The 18030-nt window shown below is 69.6% G+C and overlaps 1 protein-coding gene across 1 annotated transcript; it reads left to right on the top strand.

The window, feature by feature from the left end:
- Positions 1-4282: 4282 nt before the first annotated feature.
- KBTBD11 (kelch repeat and BTB domain containing 11) lies at positions 4283-6157 on the top strand (the record flags this gene model as incomplete). Its single annotated transcript, XM_084232115.1, has 1 exon — positions 4283-6157. The coding sequence occupies one exon, from the start codon at positions 4283-4285 to the stop codon at positions 6155-6157; it is 1875 nt and encodes a 624-aa protein (XP_084088241.1).
- Positions 6158-18030: the final 11873 nt, after the last annotated feature.

Genomic DNA, 18030 nt, shown 5'->3' with positions numbered 1-18030 from the left:
GGCCCTGACCTGGGCGTTCTCCCCAAGTCACTGGGCTTACGCGGAACGACAGCCCAGCCCGCAGCGTGCCGTGGCACATGACGGGCACATCTTTCATGGGATAGAAAGCACATTCCAGGGAGCTGGCCTTTTGCTGATAGCCAGTTCCTGCTAGAAGGACGTCAGACCCGAAGGCCCTGGCCCTGCTGCCGGCCAGGCCCCGGCCCCGGGAGAGGCACAGGTGCAGTGGCGAGGAGCGGCCCGGCCGCCCGGACTTGGCACGGAGGGGGCATCGCACCGGCGCGTGTGTGACTCGCTTGCTGAGCTTCAGCAGGCCCAGGGGTGGCGGGGAGCGAGCGGGGCCGCACAGAGGCCAGCGGCCAGGCGGGTGCGCGCTGTGGCTTGTGTCTTGAGTCCTCGGGGTGTCGCCGAGACGGGCTAGCAGGGCTCTGCCGCCCAGGCCTGGTGGAGCAGCTGGGGTGAGCCCCGGATGCAGGCGGGAGGCGCAGGCTCCCCACGGTCCACCCAGACAGGGTGCCCTGGTCTCCTGGGCCCTCCCCTGTGCTGGGCCCTCCTGGCTCTGGACCCCCTGCCCAGGCCTCCTGCCCCAGGGGCAGCTGGTGGCCTCTGACCCCATCCACCCTCGCGCGGGGACGCAGCCGCTTCCCCCGGGCCTGGGCCCTGCCTTGCCGTCCGTTCTCATCAGAAGAGCCTGTTCCGAGCCGTTTCTGCCCATTTCTTCCAAATTGGCAAGTTTCCTGAGCTGTTGTCTTAACGCCGCCGTGGGTTTGCTGTGGGTCTGCTGGGATTGTGCCGCCAGACGAGCACCCCGTCCGCAGACCCTCAGTCCTCTCGCCCTGGGCTTCCCACGGGTGCCCGGGTCCCCGAAAGCCGAGGGCTCCTGGCCGGCGCCTGCAGGCGGCCCGTTCTCGGTGGCGGCCTCTGCCCTCTCCTGCCTCAGCAGTCAGAGCTGTCAGGACTGGCGTCCACCACGGCTTCTGGCGGCGGCGGCCTGAGCCGGGGCTGAGGGAGAGGCTGGGGCGGCCACCCAGCCCCAGGCAGCGCGGCCGGGTCCTCGTGCCCTCTGGGTCTGGGCAGGCCTCGCCTCGTTTCATCAGCCCACAGGGAAGGGGTGGGAGGGTTGCGTTGGGAGCTGCATGGCCATGCCACCATTCAGAGCTCCGTCCCCGGGGCCTGTCTCATCCCTCAGGTGAGTAGCCCAGTGCTCGCTGGGCCCTTGGTCTTGGTTTCCACCCAGAAGCAGAGGCTGGAAGAGCAGCACTGGTGGGCGACCCGACAACCCCGCCACCCCCACGCAGGGGCACCTGGGGGGTGCCCCCATGCAGGGGCAACCGGGGCGGCGCCCAGCAGAGGCAGTGGAGGGCAGCCCTCCGGCCTCCGATACCCCGTGTCTGTCGGCCCCACCCGCCAGGACGTCTGGCCACTGCAGGCTCCCTGCCCGCCGTGGGGTGTGGAGCGAGTGCTCATTAAGCGCATCCTGTTTTCCACACTGTGGTGACTGGGCGAGGGGGCGGGTGCGGAAGGGGGAGCAGGGACTGGTCATGCGGCACAGTGCCACCGCCATGTCACCCACCCGCTGGGCCAGTGGGCAGCGGCCACGGGGGGCTCATCTAACCCTCCGTGGCTCAATCGGCTGGGGAGCCTGGGGCCGCGGGTCTCACCCAGTGTGTGGGCCCAGCTGAGGGGCCACTTGGGCCGTGCCGAGGAGGCCAGTGACTCCAAGGACACGTGGCTGGGTCCACCGTCATGTGGAGGCCGCGAGCCCATGTGCAGGCCAGGCTGTTAACGCTGGAAGCGTCTCAGACACGGCAGAGCACTTGGCGAGATGCCCCAGGTGTCCCGAACACGGCAGGAGGGAGCATGAGTCCCCACCAGGTCTAATGGGGGCTGTTGCTTCTCTGTCTCTGCGTGGACTCTCCAAGAAACAAGGGACGCGGGGTGCTGCCTCCATTGCCCCTGCCAGGGCCCCCAGGCTGCCCCCGCTCCCAGAACATTCCCCCCGGCCCTGGTCAGGGCTCCTCGGCCCCCCTGGGCTGCCCCTACTCCCAGGGACCCAAGCGGCCGTGCAGCCTGGTCGAGCAGCCCCACGGGGCCTTTCTGCAAACCGCGCCCCTTCGTGTCTGGAGGGACGCAGCCGGCCCGCGCGGCTCACCCGCTCACTCGTGCCTCTAGCAGACCTGCCTCTGTTCTCTCTGTGGGAGGCCACGACCATCTCAGACAGCGCGCTGCCTGACGGCGCTGCCCATGGGGAGCGGCTCCAGAGGAACTGGGTCGTGGCACCATGGCCTGAACACTCAGGCCAGCGGGGTGGCCCCTGGCCCAGCACCCACCGGCAGGGGTTATAGCATGTGCCCGGCACAGTGAGCTCGGGGCGTCTGCCCGCCTTGCTCAGGAGGGCTTGAGGTGGGCCCAGGGCGGTTTGGCACGTCTGCCTGCCTCTTTGGGGTTTTGGGGATCAGGCCTTCTGTTTGGCTGAGCCGTAAAGATCCTGAGCCCCGGGGAGCCCTCCAGGCCCGCTGGCCGAGACTTCCCAGCGATAGGCATCTGGCCCCCCCCCCCCCCCCCGTGCTGCCCTGTCCCCCAGGGCACCGGGTCACGCTGTGCTCCACAGCCCCAGGGTGGCCCTCAGGGCTGAGGAACTGCCTGGCTGGATCACGGTCCTTCTGCTTGACTTAGGAATAAAACAGACTCTCAGCCTGACCCTAGGGCTTTAAACAGTTTCAACTTAAAAAACTTTAAAACACACCGCCCTAGCTGTAGCACACAGCTTTCACCCTTTCCTGGCTGAAAAAGCAAAAGAAAAAACCCAGTGGGTTTCCTGAGGCTGGGGCATCTGCACCATCCATCCTGGAGCCCCATGGGTCAGGGTCGCTGTGTCCGCCTGGCTTCCCACGGGGGACACTGGTGGACGTGCGTGGCCTGCAGGCTGTGGCCGATGTGACCTTCGTTCCCGTGGTCCTGCTCCTGGCGGAACAGGGTGGCAGCAGCAGGCCCACCCACACGCCTGTGTGGGGCCAGGAAACGCTGGCCTGCTAATGGGGGTCCGCACGTCGGGGCCTGCAAGGGTGCAGGGCGGAGAGAGACGGAACGTCTTCAGTTTCCAAGTCTAGCACGTTTATTTCTGAAAAGCCAGGAAAGCATCTGGTGACATGGCCACAGAGGGAGGGGCAGGCTCGGGCCCCCAGCCGGGCACTGCCCCAAGCGGGCACAGGGGGCCCGGAGAGGCCAGCCCCAGTGCCTGCCACCGTCGCTCTAGACAGCGGGGACACACCTCCTGTCTGGGTGACCTCCATGGCCGATGGGGGGGTGGGGGAGGGATGCTGTTGGCTTCCAGGAGCCTCCCTTTCTCCCTGACCTGCGACCTCAGAGGCGGGCTCCCGGGCTGTCCAGAGATGGGGGACCCAGAGTGAGCAGTGCAGACAAGTTCTGGACGGGGGCCCCGAGCCCATCGCAGAGGGTGGTCCCGGCACCTGGGTTTGGCTTCCGGGCCGGACGGCCTCATGTGAGCACAGGGCGTGCCGAGGCTGCAGGTTCTTCCCTTCAGCCTGTATCTCACCAGCTTGCAGGCAGGAAACAGATGAGGCCCTTTTGACCCACAAAACCAGCAAGAGTGCCTGGCCCGCGGCCCGGGGAGCCCTTGCAGGCCTCACGCCAGCAGGGCGGGGCTGGTGGGGGAGCCTGGCAGTGTGGCCCTGCCCCAGCCCTTGCCCTCCGGCCCGCCTCCTTCTACAGGAGAGTTGGGGGTGCTGGAGCCCCGCAAACCTTCCCAGGGAAAAATGCCAACTGAACGTCCTCTCTTCCTCTGCCACAGGGACGTGGGCACGTGACGCCCCTGCCGACGGAGCAGCAGGCCCCGGCGTGGCCCTCAGCAGTTCCCCACCGGACACGGTTGCAGCTCCCGCAGCGGCGGGCAGGAGCCACCCCGGGCGCTAGCCTTGGCAGCAGCAGTCGCCGGAAGGAAGCCCGGGCGCCCTTTACAAGCCCGGGGCGCAGTGGGTTCCCGTCCTCCGCAGCTTGGACGTTGGGTGACTGGGCGGCCGGCAGGACCCCGGGAGGACAGCCTCCGCGCGCCCTGTGCTGTGCTCTGCAGGGGCCCAGGGGCCCAGGGACTGCCCGGTGCTCCCACCCAAGCAGCGCCGCCGGCAGGGGGACCGGGTGAAGCCCGGGGGCGCGGCTGGCAGAGGGAGCCGGAGCCGCCCTCGGGGACCTGATCGCCTGCAGAGGCCGAGAGCCAGAGGACAGGGCGCGGGCGGCCGGGCTGCCGAGCAGGAGCCCGCGGCCCATGGCGAGCCCGGCGCCCCCCTGCGTCCTCTACGAGGTGGAGGACCGCGGCCGCGCGGACCCCGGAGGCGGCCGGGCGGGGGGCGAGGGCGAGGGCGGCGCCGCGCGGGCCCCGGGAGAGGACGGGCCGCCGCCGGGGGAGGCCGCGGGGGCGGGCGCTGCGTCGCCGTCGCCGGCGCAGACACCCTGCAGCCTCCGCGCGTCCCTGTGCTTCAGCTCCGGCGACGACTCTCCGCCGCGCTCTCCCGACTCGGCGGCTGAGGGCGCGGCGGGGTCCCCGCCCTCGCGGCGCCGCGGCCCGCGGGTGGTGCAGACGCAGCGGGAGGTGGGCAGCGGCGCCGCGTCCCCCGAGGAGGAGCCCGAGGAGCCCGCGCCGGTGCCCCCCGGCGTCGGGGCGGCGCACGGGGAGCCGGACCTGGTGCTCGAGGTGTCGGGCCGCCGGCTGCGGGCGCACAAGGCGGTGCTGGCGGCGCGCAGCGACTACTTCCGCGCGCGCGCGTCCCGGGACGTGCTGCGGCTGCAGGGCGTGAGCCTCGCGGCGCTGCGGCTGCTGCTGGCGGACGCCTACAGCGGGCGCATGGCGGGCGTGCGCCCCGACAACGTGGCCGAGGTGGTGGCCGGCGCGCGCCGCCTGCAGCTCCCGGGCGCCGCGCAGCGCGCCACGGACGCGGTGGCCCCGCAGCTGAGCCTGGCCAACTGCTTCGACGTGCTGAGCGCGGCCCAGCGGCAGCGGCTGAGCGAGCTGCGCGACGCCGCGCTCCGCTTCATGAGCGACCACTACCTGGAGGTGCTGCGCGAGCCCGCCGTCTTCGGGCGCCTGTCGGGCGCCGAGCGCGACCTGCTGCTGCGCCGCCGCCTGCGCGCCGGCCGGGCCTGCCTGCTGGCCGCCGCGCTCGGGCCGGGCGCGGAGCTCGCGGGCAGCCGCCCGCAGAGCCCGTCGGGGGACGCGGACGGCCGCGGGGACCCCGCCGTCTACTGCTACCGCGCGGCGGAGGGCGAGTGGCGCGAGCTGACGCGGCTGCCCGAGGGCGCCCCGGCGCGCGGCTGCGGCCTGTGCGTCCTCTACAACTACCTCTTCGTGGCGGGCGGCCTGGGGCCCGCGGGGCCCGATGGCCGCGCGCGCCCGTCCGACCAGGTCTTCTGCTACAACCCGGCCACGGGCCGCTGGAGCGCGGTGCGGCCGCTGCGCCAGGCGCGCTCGCAGCTGCAGCTGCTGGCCCTGGACGGCCACCTGTACGCCGTGGGCGGCGAGTGCCTGCGGAGCGTGGAGCGCTACGACCCGCGCGCCGACCGCTGGAGCGCCGCGGCCCCCCTCCCGCGGGGCGCCTTCGCCGTGGCGCACGAGGCCGCCGCCTGCCACGGCGCCATCTACGTGTCGGGCGGCTCGCTCTTCCACCGCCTGCTCAAGTACGACCCGCGGCGCGACGAGTGGCAGGAGTGCCCGAGCAGCAGCAGCCGCGAGCGCTCCGCCGCCCTGGTGGCGCTGGGCGGCTCCCTCTACCGCTTCGACCTGCCCGGCGGCCGCGGGGACGCGGGGGGCGCGCCGGCGCGCGACATCCGCGTGCTCCGCTACCACTGCCTCGCCAAGCGCTGGAGCCTGTGCGCCTCGCACCTGCGGCCGCCCGGCGCGCCCCCCGCGGGCCTGCAGCCCTTCCGCTGCGCCGCCCTGGACGGCGCCATCGTCTGCGTGAGCCGCGCGGGCACCTGGCGCTTCCTGCCGGCGCCCGACGGCCCGCCCGGCGGGGAGGCGGGCGCGGGGGGCGCCTTCCACCCGGAGCCGCTCGGAGCCCCGCTGGACGCCCGCGGCCTGCTCGTCCCCTTCGTGCTCAACCTGCCCGAGGAGAAGCAGAGCAGAGGGGACGAGGCCGCCATGTAGGCCGGGCGGGCAGGGCCCGGCGCGGCAGCCCCTGGGCAGCCCGGGGCCGGGGCGCGGCCGAGGTCCCGCGGGGAGGGCAGCGCAGCCGGCAGAGCGCGCTGGGGGCGGGGGCGACGGCCGGCGCTGCGGTGAGGCCCGTCCTCACCCCGCGGTCCTTTTTGCTTCGCTGAGGCGAACGGGTCGAGGGAGCGTGCGCATCAGTGGACGGGGCCGGGGCCGGGGTGCAGGGGGCGGTCCGTGGAATCAAAGGGTGAGGCTTGGAGGTAAGGGGTGGGTCCCAGGGAGCGTGGGGGCCTGGGCGTCTTCGGGTGTACCTGGGAGGTGCGGTGCTCTGGCCAAGCGTGCAGGACCAGGCCAGGGGATGGGCAGCCCCGGGGGCAGAGCCGGCCCCTGCGGTGGGCAGTGTGGCCCGTGCTACCATCCCCGGGGAGGGTCGCCGTTTCTTTGGCTCAGTGTTTAGATCGCTGCCTATCTGGGAAGGGAGGCTCTTGAAGGCTTTGCCCCTCGGCTCAGCCTGGCGCGAGTCTGGGTTCAGCGGGCACAGCGGCCAAGTACTTGCCCTGGTGGCCCTGCCCCCGTGCCAGGTGGTCCTCTCGCTCCCCCCAGCACAGACGCCTCCACCGGAACCGAGTCAGTGTTTTCAAGGGCAGGACAGTGGCACGTTTGTGGGCGCAGGGCCGAGATGCTCTGGGGTGTTGTGCTGGGAGACCCCACGCTAGCCAGGGAGCACGGGATGGGGGGACAGGAGGGAGCATGGCCGGGAGAGAGGGGGCTGCGTCAGAGGCGCCTTCCCAGCTGCTCTGTGCACAGCCACCGCTGCAAGTCAGGCGGGGTGGGAGACGCAGTGGCCCTGGCAGGCTCCAGGCAGCTTCCAGAGGCAAACGCGGGCAGGTCTGGCGCGCACACGGCGCTTAGACAGGCGAGGGGGCATCTGAGGAGGGCGTTTACTTGTACAAACTTTAGAAGAAAACATGGCCAAGGGCGACCAGCAGGTGGACGTAGGAGGTGGCGTCCTGCAGCATATCCGCAGCGAGCCTGCAGGCCTCTCGCCCATGAGGAGCCAGCACCTGGTGGCCTCCCGCGGTGCGTCCGCAACCCCCGCTGCCTCTCCTGCCAGACAGCGCCTCCTCTGCCCCACCCCACGTCAGGCGGGTTCGGTTCGCGCTCGGCTGAGCTTTCTGGGAGCTGTTGCGAACAGGGCAAACTGACTCAGATTCCGAATCCAGTCCATCTGCAGGTTGTGCCGGGACGGGCACAGGCTGGAAGTTACTGGAAGCCCGTCGGGGCCGCGCACGCCCCTTCTGCAGGTGCCCTCCCTGGCAGTAAGCGCGTCAGAGCCTGTGACTTGCCCGCTGCCGCCCGCCTCCAGGACCGCCAGCCCGGGAGCAGGGGTGGGGGGTGGGGTGCGTGGTGAGGAGGCAGCTGAAGTGCATGGCACTCTGTTGAGGGCCTGGTGCTCGCTCTAGGAGGTAGTGTTTATGCGCAGCCTTTGGTGTAAGACGGACCAGACCCATGTTCTCCTCCCTCACCTGCCCAGCCCGCAGGTCAGTGCCACCGTGGTCTCCGTGGGAGGCACCCCTCAGCCTTCACCAACAGCTCAGCCCAGCCGAGGCCAGCTCGGTGTGCCGCTGACGCTTCGCCCCGGCTGCAGCCGGGGTGCCATCCGGCGCTCCCCTGCGTGGGACCTGCCGCGAGGGCTGCCTGGAGCCTGCGAGCTGAGCTGAGCCGGCCGGACCAGGACGCTGCGTGTTCTGCGTCGCGCGGGAGGGCCAACGTGCCCACGTGGGGCCAGGGCCTGGGCCTTCTCCCAGCCATCAAGCAGGATGGCCCCACGTGAGGCCCTGAGACTGGCCCCGCTGGTGCCCTGCACCCTCTCCACGTCTGGGGCGCCGCGTTCCAGGGAAGAGGAGGGTGCGGGGGCTGGGGCCAGGCGCGGGCAAGCGTGGCCTGGTGCGTTGGGAGCCGCAGGGAGCACTTGAGACAGGTTCCTTTTCTCCCTTGTTCTGGGTCTGGAACAGCCCAGCCCGGGCTGGTGGACGAGCCTCCCGCACCTGCCTCCCTCCCCTGGGCAGCGTGGCTGCTGTGGAGATGCTTCTGCCAGGACTTCAGTTCTTACCTGTGTCGGTTTTGCTACAAATACCTGAGTAAGGCTCTCCGTGTCGGCTCTGTTCATTTCCCCTGTCCCCTGCGCAGTCCGGGATGGCGGCGCGGCTGCCTGTGGGCGCTCTCCTGGGGCGTGAGCAACAGCACTCCGGCCCGGTGTGTCCCCCAGAGACGGGCGAGAGGGGTGGGGTGCGAGCCCCGCGCCCCTGCTGTGTCAGGCTGGATCCCGCACCTCAGGCCCCTCGCCCGCCACCGCCACAGAGCAGCTCACGCCAAGGCCGCGCAGCCGCGCACCAGCCGTGGAAGCTGTGCCGTCATGCCCTGCAGGCAGTGTGGGAGACCCCTCGTGGGCTCGCGGGTCCCTGGGGTCCCCGCCTGCAGTTCTCAGGAAGAGGGGCTCTTCGTGCCCCCAGGGGTGCCCCTTGCCCCGCATCCTGCCCTCATGGGGCCTTGTTCTGGGTGTGACGGTGGCCATGGGAGCCGGGCGGGCTCAGAAGGCAGAGCCCCCATTCCTGGCAGACAGTGCCCCAGCCCAGGCGGGAGCCAAGGCTGCACTGGGCCCCCCAGTGATGGGCAGCTGCCCCTGTGTGGTGCGGTCAGGGCAAGGGCCCCTAAGTGTGCACCCTGTTCTGTGGTTGAGGCACCTGGAGCTCCCCCACACCGAGGGGGCCAGGGGCGAACACCTCCCTTTCCCCGTGTGACCCCGAGTGCAGGCCCACTCCTCAGCCAAGGGCTTGTTGCCTGCTGTGGACCAGGTACCTTCAAAGTCGGCAGTTGGGGAGCAGGCCCAGGTGTGGGGTGCAGCAGGCCCCGGGCACCTCAGCAGTGTGAGTGCCTTTTGGAGCTGTTCCCAGTGGTGTCACCTGCCTCCCTGGGCTGCTAGAAGAGGACCCCACCCCCGCACTGTGTGCCTGTGCAGACAGGACTCCAGGTGGGGGTGGGGTGAAGGAGGCCTGGGGCACTGGTGGGGGGCAGGTCTGCTCCCATCTTAGGGCCAAGGGAGAAGACGGGGTGGGAGGCTCTTCATGCCCCCAGGGGTGCCCCCTGGGCAGTCCCTGGTGGGGCTTCGGTGCAGAGGGCTGGACCACCCCCTCCCTCTCCCCTCCCCCCTCCAGGCCTGTGGGCCTTCCAGCCCACCCGATGGCCTGCGGGCCTGCACCCCACAACAGGGGTGGGGCTGAGACACATGGAGAGTCAGATCTGAATCCACTTGGCTTTCTGCAATTCCGTGTTAGCCTTTCCTGAGCACAATCCCGAAGCGTGAGGGCTGCCTGAGCTGGTGGGGGCGGGCGGGGCCTGCAAGGAGCCCTCCTGCTCGGCACCCGCTGTGACTCCAGCTTCAGCCCTGGCTTGGCCTCATGATGGCGCCGCGTCCTGGGCTGCCCAAGCCGGTCTGGGCGGGTGGTGTGTTTCCACGGGATTTCTGCTCACTCGGGTCACTCCTCTTGGGTCCTCTGGGTGCGGCCACTTGCTCAGTCTGGCTGGTCACAGCCACCCCCCCACCCCAGGACCGGGACAGAAGTGCCATTGTCTGGGCCCCAGGGTGACTGTGGGAACTGGGGCTGCGCCAGGGACGCAGGCACCGGCTCTTCTCCCCGCCCCCCGCCCCATGGGGGGAGGGCTGTCCAGCTGCAGCGGTGGGAGGGCAGAGGCAGGGTGGCCAGCACCACTGCTAGCTCCGACGTCTCCTAACAACAGACGGCCTTCACATGGCCGCCCTGTTCGTCCCTGAGGCCGGGGCAGCTGGGCGACCTGGGCTGCTCCAGGGCTCCTGTGGCCGTGGAGCGGTGGCCGCCTCCGTCCCAGGCGCCCTCTGCCTCCAGCCCAGATGCCCTCTGAACGTGGGGGGCCAAGCAGTCCCTCTGCCCGGGGCTTGGTGGCCAGGAAAGTGCTGACCAGGCCCTGTGCGCTCTCCCTGACCAGCACGTCTCCCCAGGACTAGGCTTCTCCTGGGAACCAGGCCCAATGGTTCTGGACACCTCAGGCCTGGACTTTCCTCCGTGGCCCCTGGAAGCAGCCCCCGGCCAGGAGCCCGAGGCCCAGCAGGCGACCTTCAGATCCAGGCTCTCCGCTCCCCAGGCCAGGCCGACCTCGGGCTGTTTATCAGCCTCCGGGCCTGGCAGAGGCTTCTGCGGGATCCCCTGGTGGGGGGCGAGGCCCCAAGACCTCTTCCCGGGAGCTGATCCCGCTGACACACACCAGGGCCGCCGCCCCACACCAGGCTCCCTGCCCCGCACCCGCGCTCTCTGTCCGCACCCCCACCTCTCTGCACCCCTGCTGGGCGCCCCCAACCCTGTGTCCCCCCCAACCTGCCCCAACCGCTATCGTCCGGTGCCGGCACCACCCCCCCATGCCCGAGGAGGGCGCCCTGGAGTCCGCAGGCCTTTGTGGGCTCTCACAAGCGAAAACCAGGGAAACCAGACAGGAAATAAAACGCAGCATTGAAATAAACGAAGAAACAGAGTAGGGGTGGGGGTTCTGGTTTGAGGCCCAGTGGAAGGTACTGGGGGGCTGCGGCTGTGAAAGTGGGTGAGGAGGAGGCCCCGCAGCACAGGCGCTGGGTGCTCGGCTGCCCCTGAGCTCGCAGGCGGGTCCGGCCGTCCACGCCCCGGCCGCACTGGGGTGGGCTCTGGAGCCTCAGGTCTCGCGGGGCCCTGGCCTCTGTGGGTCCCCCAGCTGGGCAGGGCGAGCCCAGCATCCTCAGGTTTTCCTGCAGGACCCGGGGTGCGGTCTGGGCCCCCCGGCAGGCCTGCTGCTCTGGAAGGCTCTTGGGGCCCCCTGCACCCTGCGCGGACTCCGGGTCTGGGGCGGGCGGCGCCTGTCTGGGCAGGGTCCCTGGGCTCCTGGCCACCAGCTGGTGCCAAGTGGCCTCCCCTCTGGGAGGGAGCTGGACCCAGAGAGGGGCTGTCACCCAGGCCCCTCCAGTGCCCTCGGGACACCGCCCTGGCCCCCGGGGCCTCCCCTGGCCCATGGGGAGGTGCTCTGGGGACGACCCCGGTGGGGCTCCCCGGACTGGCCCTGCCCCTCCCAGAGCACCAGGCCCTGCCCCCTCTCGCCTTCCTGCCCCCTCTGGCCTCCGGGCCCTCCAGCCAGGACCTGTGCACCTGTGCACCTGCACCCGGTGCTCCAGCTGCAGCCGCCCCGCGGCCCGTCGTCCCTGGGGCCATCCCTGGGTTGGCTGGGAGTGGGCCCCAGGCTCCCCGGGTGGTCTCGGGCTCCCCAAGTGGTCTCCGCCTCCGCAGGTGGACAGGTCCTCCTGGGGAGAGACCCCTGAGGCTGGAGGCCCATCCAGCTCGTCGGCAGCACTGTCCTGGGTGTGGCCGTGGCCCACGCTCCGTGAGGGCAGGACCCTCACATGAGGACACCCTCATGCTCACTGGCACCCACTCATGCACATGCTCATACCCACACCAGGAGGGACAGGGTTGCCCAGGGGCCCTGCGTGCTGGCCTGTCCCCCCACCCCCCACTGCCCTGTTACCTTCATGACCCTCTTGGCCACTGGCCAGCGAGGCCTGTTTAGGCTCCTGCTTCGCCTCACAAAGGTCGGACAAAGGTTTTGGGGCCTTCCGGGAATGCCGCAGCTCTGGGCGGTGGGGCTATGGGCTCGGTCAGAACGGGGCTGCCGGTGACCAGGGTCCGGCTTCTGTGAGGCTTGTGGAGGGACGTGCGGTCACTTCCTGGGTCCTCTGACCTGGATGTCCTCCTCTGACAAGACCTGGGCCCTTGGGCTGCAGCCTGCTCCCCTCTCCAGGCCCGTCCACCCCAGTGACACTAACACCATCCCCACGGCCCAGGAGGCCGGGTGCAGCCAGGGCACAGCTGGGGGTTGGGGGGTTGGGGGAGCTGGGTTCTGGGTGTTGGGGAGCTGGGGACTCAGAGAGCTGGGGCTTGGGGGATCTAGGGGTGAGAAATCTGGGGGCCAGGGGAAGACCTGGTCCTGTCTTCCCCCAGGATGAGACCCTTCACAGCCCTGTGCCCTCGGGCCCTGTCTCCCCCATGCCTCAGGCGTGGTCTAGCACCTGTCCCTGGGGAAGTCACCACCCATCCCTGGTGCCCCTGCCCCAGGCCTGCCCCCTGGGGCTCAGGCTCAGATTGACAGGAGGGTCCCATGGGGGCACCATCCAGCACAGGCCTCGCGCTGGCCTGGTCTGCTCTCCTGGGACCAGCAGCCCCCTCCTGCCTGAGACCGAGGCCCCCGAGAGCTGGAACAGGCTGCATTCAGACCCGGGCCCCCCCGGCCGCCCTTCCAGGACTGCGTGGGCTAGAATCGGGTGCCGCCTCAGGACCCAGGGCTCCTTCCTGCTCACAAGATCTGGTTGTCCTGCCTGGGGCTTGCTCATGGTGGCCATGGGCCAGGGCCACGTTGGAGGGCGAGTCCGTGCCTTCTGTCTGCCCCATGTCCTTTCTGTCCTCCGCCCCCTGCCGTCGCTGATACAAGCCAGGATGGAACTTGCTGGTGCCGGCCCCGGATCCGAGTCTCAGTGGCTGCTGGTCCCCTTCCATGCCGTGCCTCTGTGCCTGGCACGGCCCCGGGACCCAAGTCACAGCGTCTTGGGATTCAAGCAGGATCCCCTAATCCGGCACTCGATTCACGGCCAGGCCGCCAAGGCCGGGCGTGGACGGCGTCCCAGGGCGCCCGCAACTTCAGCAACAGATTAGCCGCACGAGGAGCGGCGCGCCCTGACCCCTGGCGCTGGCTCAGCCCTGCTGCCTCGTGATGCAGCAGTGACATTGTGCAGAGAGCCCGTCGGTGGAGGGCGAGTCTGTAAATAGCCTCCCCTAAAGAGGGGCGATGACAGCATGCTGCATGCCAGGCACTTGCACGCGTGACCAGCCCCCACAGCCCCAGGGCCAAAGGCGCAGCAGGTGGTGAGGCTGGATCTCGGCCCCCCCCCCCCCCCCCCGAGCCGGGGCCCATGTGGGACCCTTGGGCGAAGCCGCGTCTGCCTCTGACCTCTGAGCCGGGCAGTGGGGCAGCTGCCGACCTTCACACGCGGGCCTCAGCCAGCTGCGGGCTCCCCGCCTACCTGCATGGGGAGGGGGCCATGGCCAGGACCCGGGGTTCCCAGAGCACGGGGTGTGGAGGCCGAGAGCTGTGAACGCTGAGGATCGCCAGACGCCAGGCACCGGATGGAGAACCAGAGTCGGCATGTCCCTGGCCTCCAGCGCCAGAGGCCACGGGCGCCCCCAGCTGGCCTCCATGCCCAGCTTGCTTGCTGGGGGAGACTGCTCAGATTTGCCCTCTGGACAGGCCCCTGGTCCAGGTGGGACGCGAGAAGGAGCATGTGAGGGGCACTGCTGCCAGGCCAGCTGCTCTGGCGAGATGGTGGACGGCAGCTCAGAAGGGAATTTCCCGGGGGCCCTCTGGCCTGCGCTGCAGCCACTGGGAAAGGCAGGAGGCAGAGGGCAGCTCTGGGCACTGCCGTCGGGGTGGCACTTGCCTGCCCAGCAGGGGGCCAGTGTGGGGGCACAGGGCGTGAGGCTGGGGCATGCGGCAGCTGCAGACCAAGCGGGCAGAAGGGATAGAGCTCAGGGACGTGGGAGCAGTTACCACCAAGGGCTTCCTGGGGACGGCTTCGGACTCCCCCAGATATGAGGTGCAGGATGTGGCGGGACCTCCCTCTGGGGCGATGGCTGTGTGTGTCCGGGGCCTCTAGGACAGCAGGGGCCGCAGTCGGGCCGGGCCTTGGGGCTGGGCTCCCAGCACCTAGGGCTGCACTGGCTCTGCCGTGGGGCCAGACCCTGGTGGGGGAGGGCGCCCCGGTTGCAGCAGTGGAACACTGACACGAGCCCCAGGTTTCTGGGGTACACTGCAGTTGGCTGCTCCTGCCGCTCCCGGTCGGGACCTGCCCCTCCCCCGCGGGGTCAAGACACAACGGGGGTAGCCTGGTGCCAGGAGCGGCCCTGTGCCCTGGCCCCTCGCTCTTTCCAGAGCCCTCTCTGACCTCAACTGGCCATGGTTGGAGCCGGATGCCCCTTTGGGACCCACAGACCTACTGACCAGCCCTTGGAATTGGGTTTTGATCACGTGTGATCAGAGAAGCCCAATGGGCACAGAGGAAAAGCTGGGGGTTCACTTCCAAGCCCACGGCGGGGCTTGCTGCAAGCTCCAGGACCCGCCGTTGTGCGAGGCCACCAGGTGACCGAGGGAGGCCAGAGACTGGGGCAGGCTTCCCACAGCCCTGGACTAGATGAGGGTGGGTGCCCCCAGGCCCTGGAGGGGCCTGACCTGGGTGTGGGGCCGGCTGGGGTGCCTGCCCCTGCTGACGTCCATAAGACAGAAGGTCAGCCTGTGGGAATGTAGGGGGCCAGAGCCAGGGGCGCCTTCAGGGGCCTGAGCGGAAGCCCGCAGAGGTGAGGTGGGGCCTCTGCCCGTGTCTGTAAATCCCATCATGCCCCCACCTGGTCAGTGGCAGGGGGCAGGGTGCTTAGGCCCTCAGGCACTGTCCCCTCCAGTGTCTGTAGCAAACTGAAAGCACAGAGGTCAATCACGTGTGTCCTGGGGTGGGGGGCACAAGACCTCAAGGCCCGGTCCGGCCAGGGGCCAGCCTCAGGCGCCTGTGGGCTGTGGCGGGGCCAGGGCGGGTGGCTGCCGGCCAGGCGTGCCAGCCATGTTATTTATACTTGGACACATGCTGTGCCGGGCCAGGCAGCTGGCCTGGAGCGCCACTGCCGCTGTGGTAATAGCTATAAATAAGGCCCGGTTCCTGCTCAGTCAGCCAGGAGCAGCCCCTGGAGCCCAAGGGTGACGAGGTGAAGGCAAACCTGACTCCATGGGAGCCCCGGGCTGAGGCCACACTCCCTCCGCTCCAGAACCCCCTGCTCCCCGCGGGTGGGAGCTCCTGCTGCCCCGCCTCCCAGACCCTGCCAGGTGCCAGCAGGGCGGTGGCCTCCTCGGCCAGTGGCTGCAGGTCTCCCCACCCCCCCAGCAGAGCCTGGTCCTGAGCCGCCCCTCAACTTCCCTCCCACAGACGTCAGGCCTGATTTACGGCGCCCCCCCCCCCCAGCTGGGGGTGGACGCCTCGTCCATAAGTAGCGCGGCCAGCAGGCGAGCTGGCCTGACGCAGCTGCAGCTGCTGCCCTCACTGCCGCCTCTGCTGTGCGGTAGGCCCCGGGCCGGGCTCTGCCCTGGGTTGATGGGCTTCGGAGGGAGGGGGCTGGCCAGGCAGGGCTGGTGGCACTGAGCTCCGGCTGGGCGGACCGGGCCAGGGACGCGGGCCAGGACACCGGCAGATGCAGAGAGCCCGCGAGCCCTTGGCCTGAGCCGCTCCGGCCGGACGGTGTCCCAGCCGCCACGTTCTCCGTTCCCGCAGCCCTGCCTCTGCTGTTGGAATTTTCCAGAACCTGCTGGAGGATTTGCATCTCATTTCTGGGTTTGAAGCGTTTCCTGAAGGTCCCTGACTGAGGGGCGGGAGGCGCGACTTTCGCTGGGATCCAGGCCGCTGTGGGGTCAGGCCAGAGAGTGGGCGGCAGTGGGGTCTTTCCTGGGCGAGACCAGTCATCCTGCGGGGGCTGGGGGGGGGGCTCTGCTCCCCATTCCCACAGCGACATCGTCTCAGACTTGTTTCCTTGCTGGCTTTTTGGAGTATCCGGCCCCTGTAGTCCTCAAGGTGCCCCTCTGACAGCCTGACCCGCTGTGGCGCCACTGGCCCGGGCTGGACGCGAGCCTGCTGGGTGGGGGCAGCGAGCCCAGGAGACCCCACCCGCAGCTGGGCCTGAGCCGGCAGCTGGCCAGGGACAGTGCTGCTCTCGGGGGAACCGGGCGAAGGAGAGTCCGAGGGAGCAGTAGCGTCTCCTGCCACTGCCGCTCTGTCTGCGGCCAGGCCGGGGAGAGGCGGCCGGTCTCTGGCTCTCCCTCCGAGGCCCACTCCGAGCCGACTGCTCGCTGTGTCACCGACGACGCTGTCACGGGTGCATCTGCTCCCAGTCTCTTTGGGGAAATGTTGGCGCCGGTGAGAGGGAGCTGGGCCGAAGCCACCCAGGGCCCAGCTGCTCTGGGTCCAGCCAGCAGCTGCGGGTGGCCATCCAGACCCCCGGCCCGTCTGCATGGCCACCGCAGCTTCTATATGAAATGGAGTAAATGCTTTGTGCTTTGCGTGACGCGTGTCACGAGCCGGAATTCTTGCTGGCATGGAAGCCGGGGCTGAGCTGTCACGGATGTGCGACGGTCCCGGTGGGGGCCAGGTCCCCGGCTGGGGGCTTGGGGCGCCTTGGTGTCACCTGTCCTCCCGAGCATGTCCCGTGGGGACAGTGGGCTGGGGGCTGAGTCAGCGGGGGTCCCCGCTCCTGGGCGAGGGGTTTTGTCAACCAGGACAGAATGACACACACGTGTGTGTGCAAATCTGACCACACCTGTGGGGAAAACCCACGTGTATGTGCAAAGCTGGCCACACTCTGTCCCGGGAAAGTCCCGTTGCAGAGGCGAGACCCTGGTCCCGGGGTGGCCGCAGCCAAGGGCGGCCTGCACGGGTGTCTCGGGGAAGCCGGGCTTTGCCCTGCGGCTGCCGGGTCGCCTCCAGGTGACAGGCCCTGCTGAGGACGGCCGTGGCTCTGCTGCTGAGACGGGAGCGGCCCCGGACACCGCTTGGAGGTGACGTCCCTGGACAGGAGTGCAGGCTGGGTTCCTCGGCGGGGGCCAGCCCCTCACTCCTGGTGGGCGGGGCCCTGCGCGCGGGGCTGGAGCAGAGCTGGTGCTGGCACCAAGCATGTGGACGCACTCGGGGCTTCAAGATGGCCTGTCGCCGGCCGCCGCTCAGTCTTGCGCCCTCGCCCTGGCAGGCGCAGCCCCTGGGCCCATGTGTGCTCGTCTGCACTGCTACCCCAGGTCTCGGGGTTCCAGGGCTTTTCGGGGCAGTGGCTGTGGGCGGGGCCTTCACGGCCTCCTCCAGGGGAAGACCCCTGGGGCGGCGCGGGCCCTAGGCCCTGTCTCTGCAGAGCAGCAGGCGAGGGGCAGGGTGTGCCAGGGAGGCTGGTCCCAGCACAGAGCTGGCTGCCGGGGACCAGAGTGGGCCCCAGTGGGACAGGACAGAGGGTAGCCAAGGCCACGGTGATGCGGGCCAGAGTCCAGCCCCTTGCTGTCGACGGGAGCCCTTTGCTCTTGAGTGTGGGTGGGTGACAGTCGTGACGGTGGGTGCTGGTTTTATCTACAGCTGTGTCTCTGCCGGACCCCCAGCGGGCCCGTGATTCTTAGCAGACATGTCGAGATGAGCCTTTTGGCGAGGTCTGGAGGCCCAGGTCTGGAGCCCAGTGACGGCTGTGCTGGTCCTTCCCAAGCCCTCCCTGTCTGTGTCCCCGCCCAGGACTGTGTCCCCGCCCAGGGGACTGTGTCCCCTCCCTGTCTCTGCCCCGCCAGGGTTCTGGTGAATGAGGGAATCTGACCTCGAGGACAGGATGGCTGTGGCTGTGTATGTGTGGGGCTTGCTGACTCCGGGGCCTGGTGGGCGGTGAGGGGCATGTCTCGCACAGCCCTGGCTGCCCTGTGCTCCTCCCAGAGCCTCCCTGAAGGCCGTGCAGGTTCTCTAGCCCAGGCACAGCTGGCCAGGCCTGGAGGAGCTCCCTCATGCCTTTGGGACATTTATGGTGGGGCTCTAGGGGTGCTGTCTTCATTAGGGCATTTTGGGGATAGCCCGGTCACCCAGCAGGTTAGCATTTTTCTAATATGGGGGAAATGGATGCCACAGGTGACCTTGGTGGTGCCTGACCCCCTGGCTGAGGTGGAGGTCAATCCCTCCTGGTCTGGGGAACTAGGCCCAGACCTCTCCACGTGGC

Source organism: Talpa europaea, assembly GCF_964194135.1.
Source record: "Talpa europaea genome assembly, chromosome: 4".
Taxonomy (NCBI): Eukaryota; Metazoa; Chordata; class Mammalia; order Eulipotyphla; family Talpidae; genus Talpa; species Talpa europaea.
This window is presented reverse-complemented; position numbering and strand designations above follow the sequence as displayed.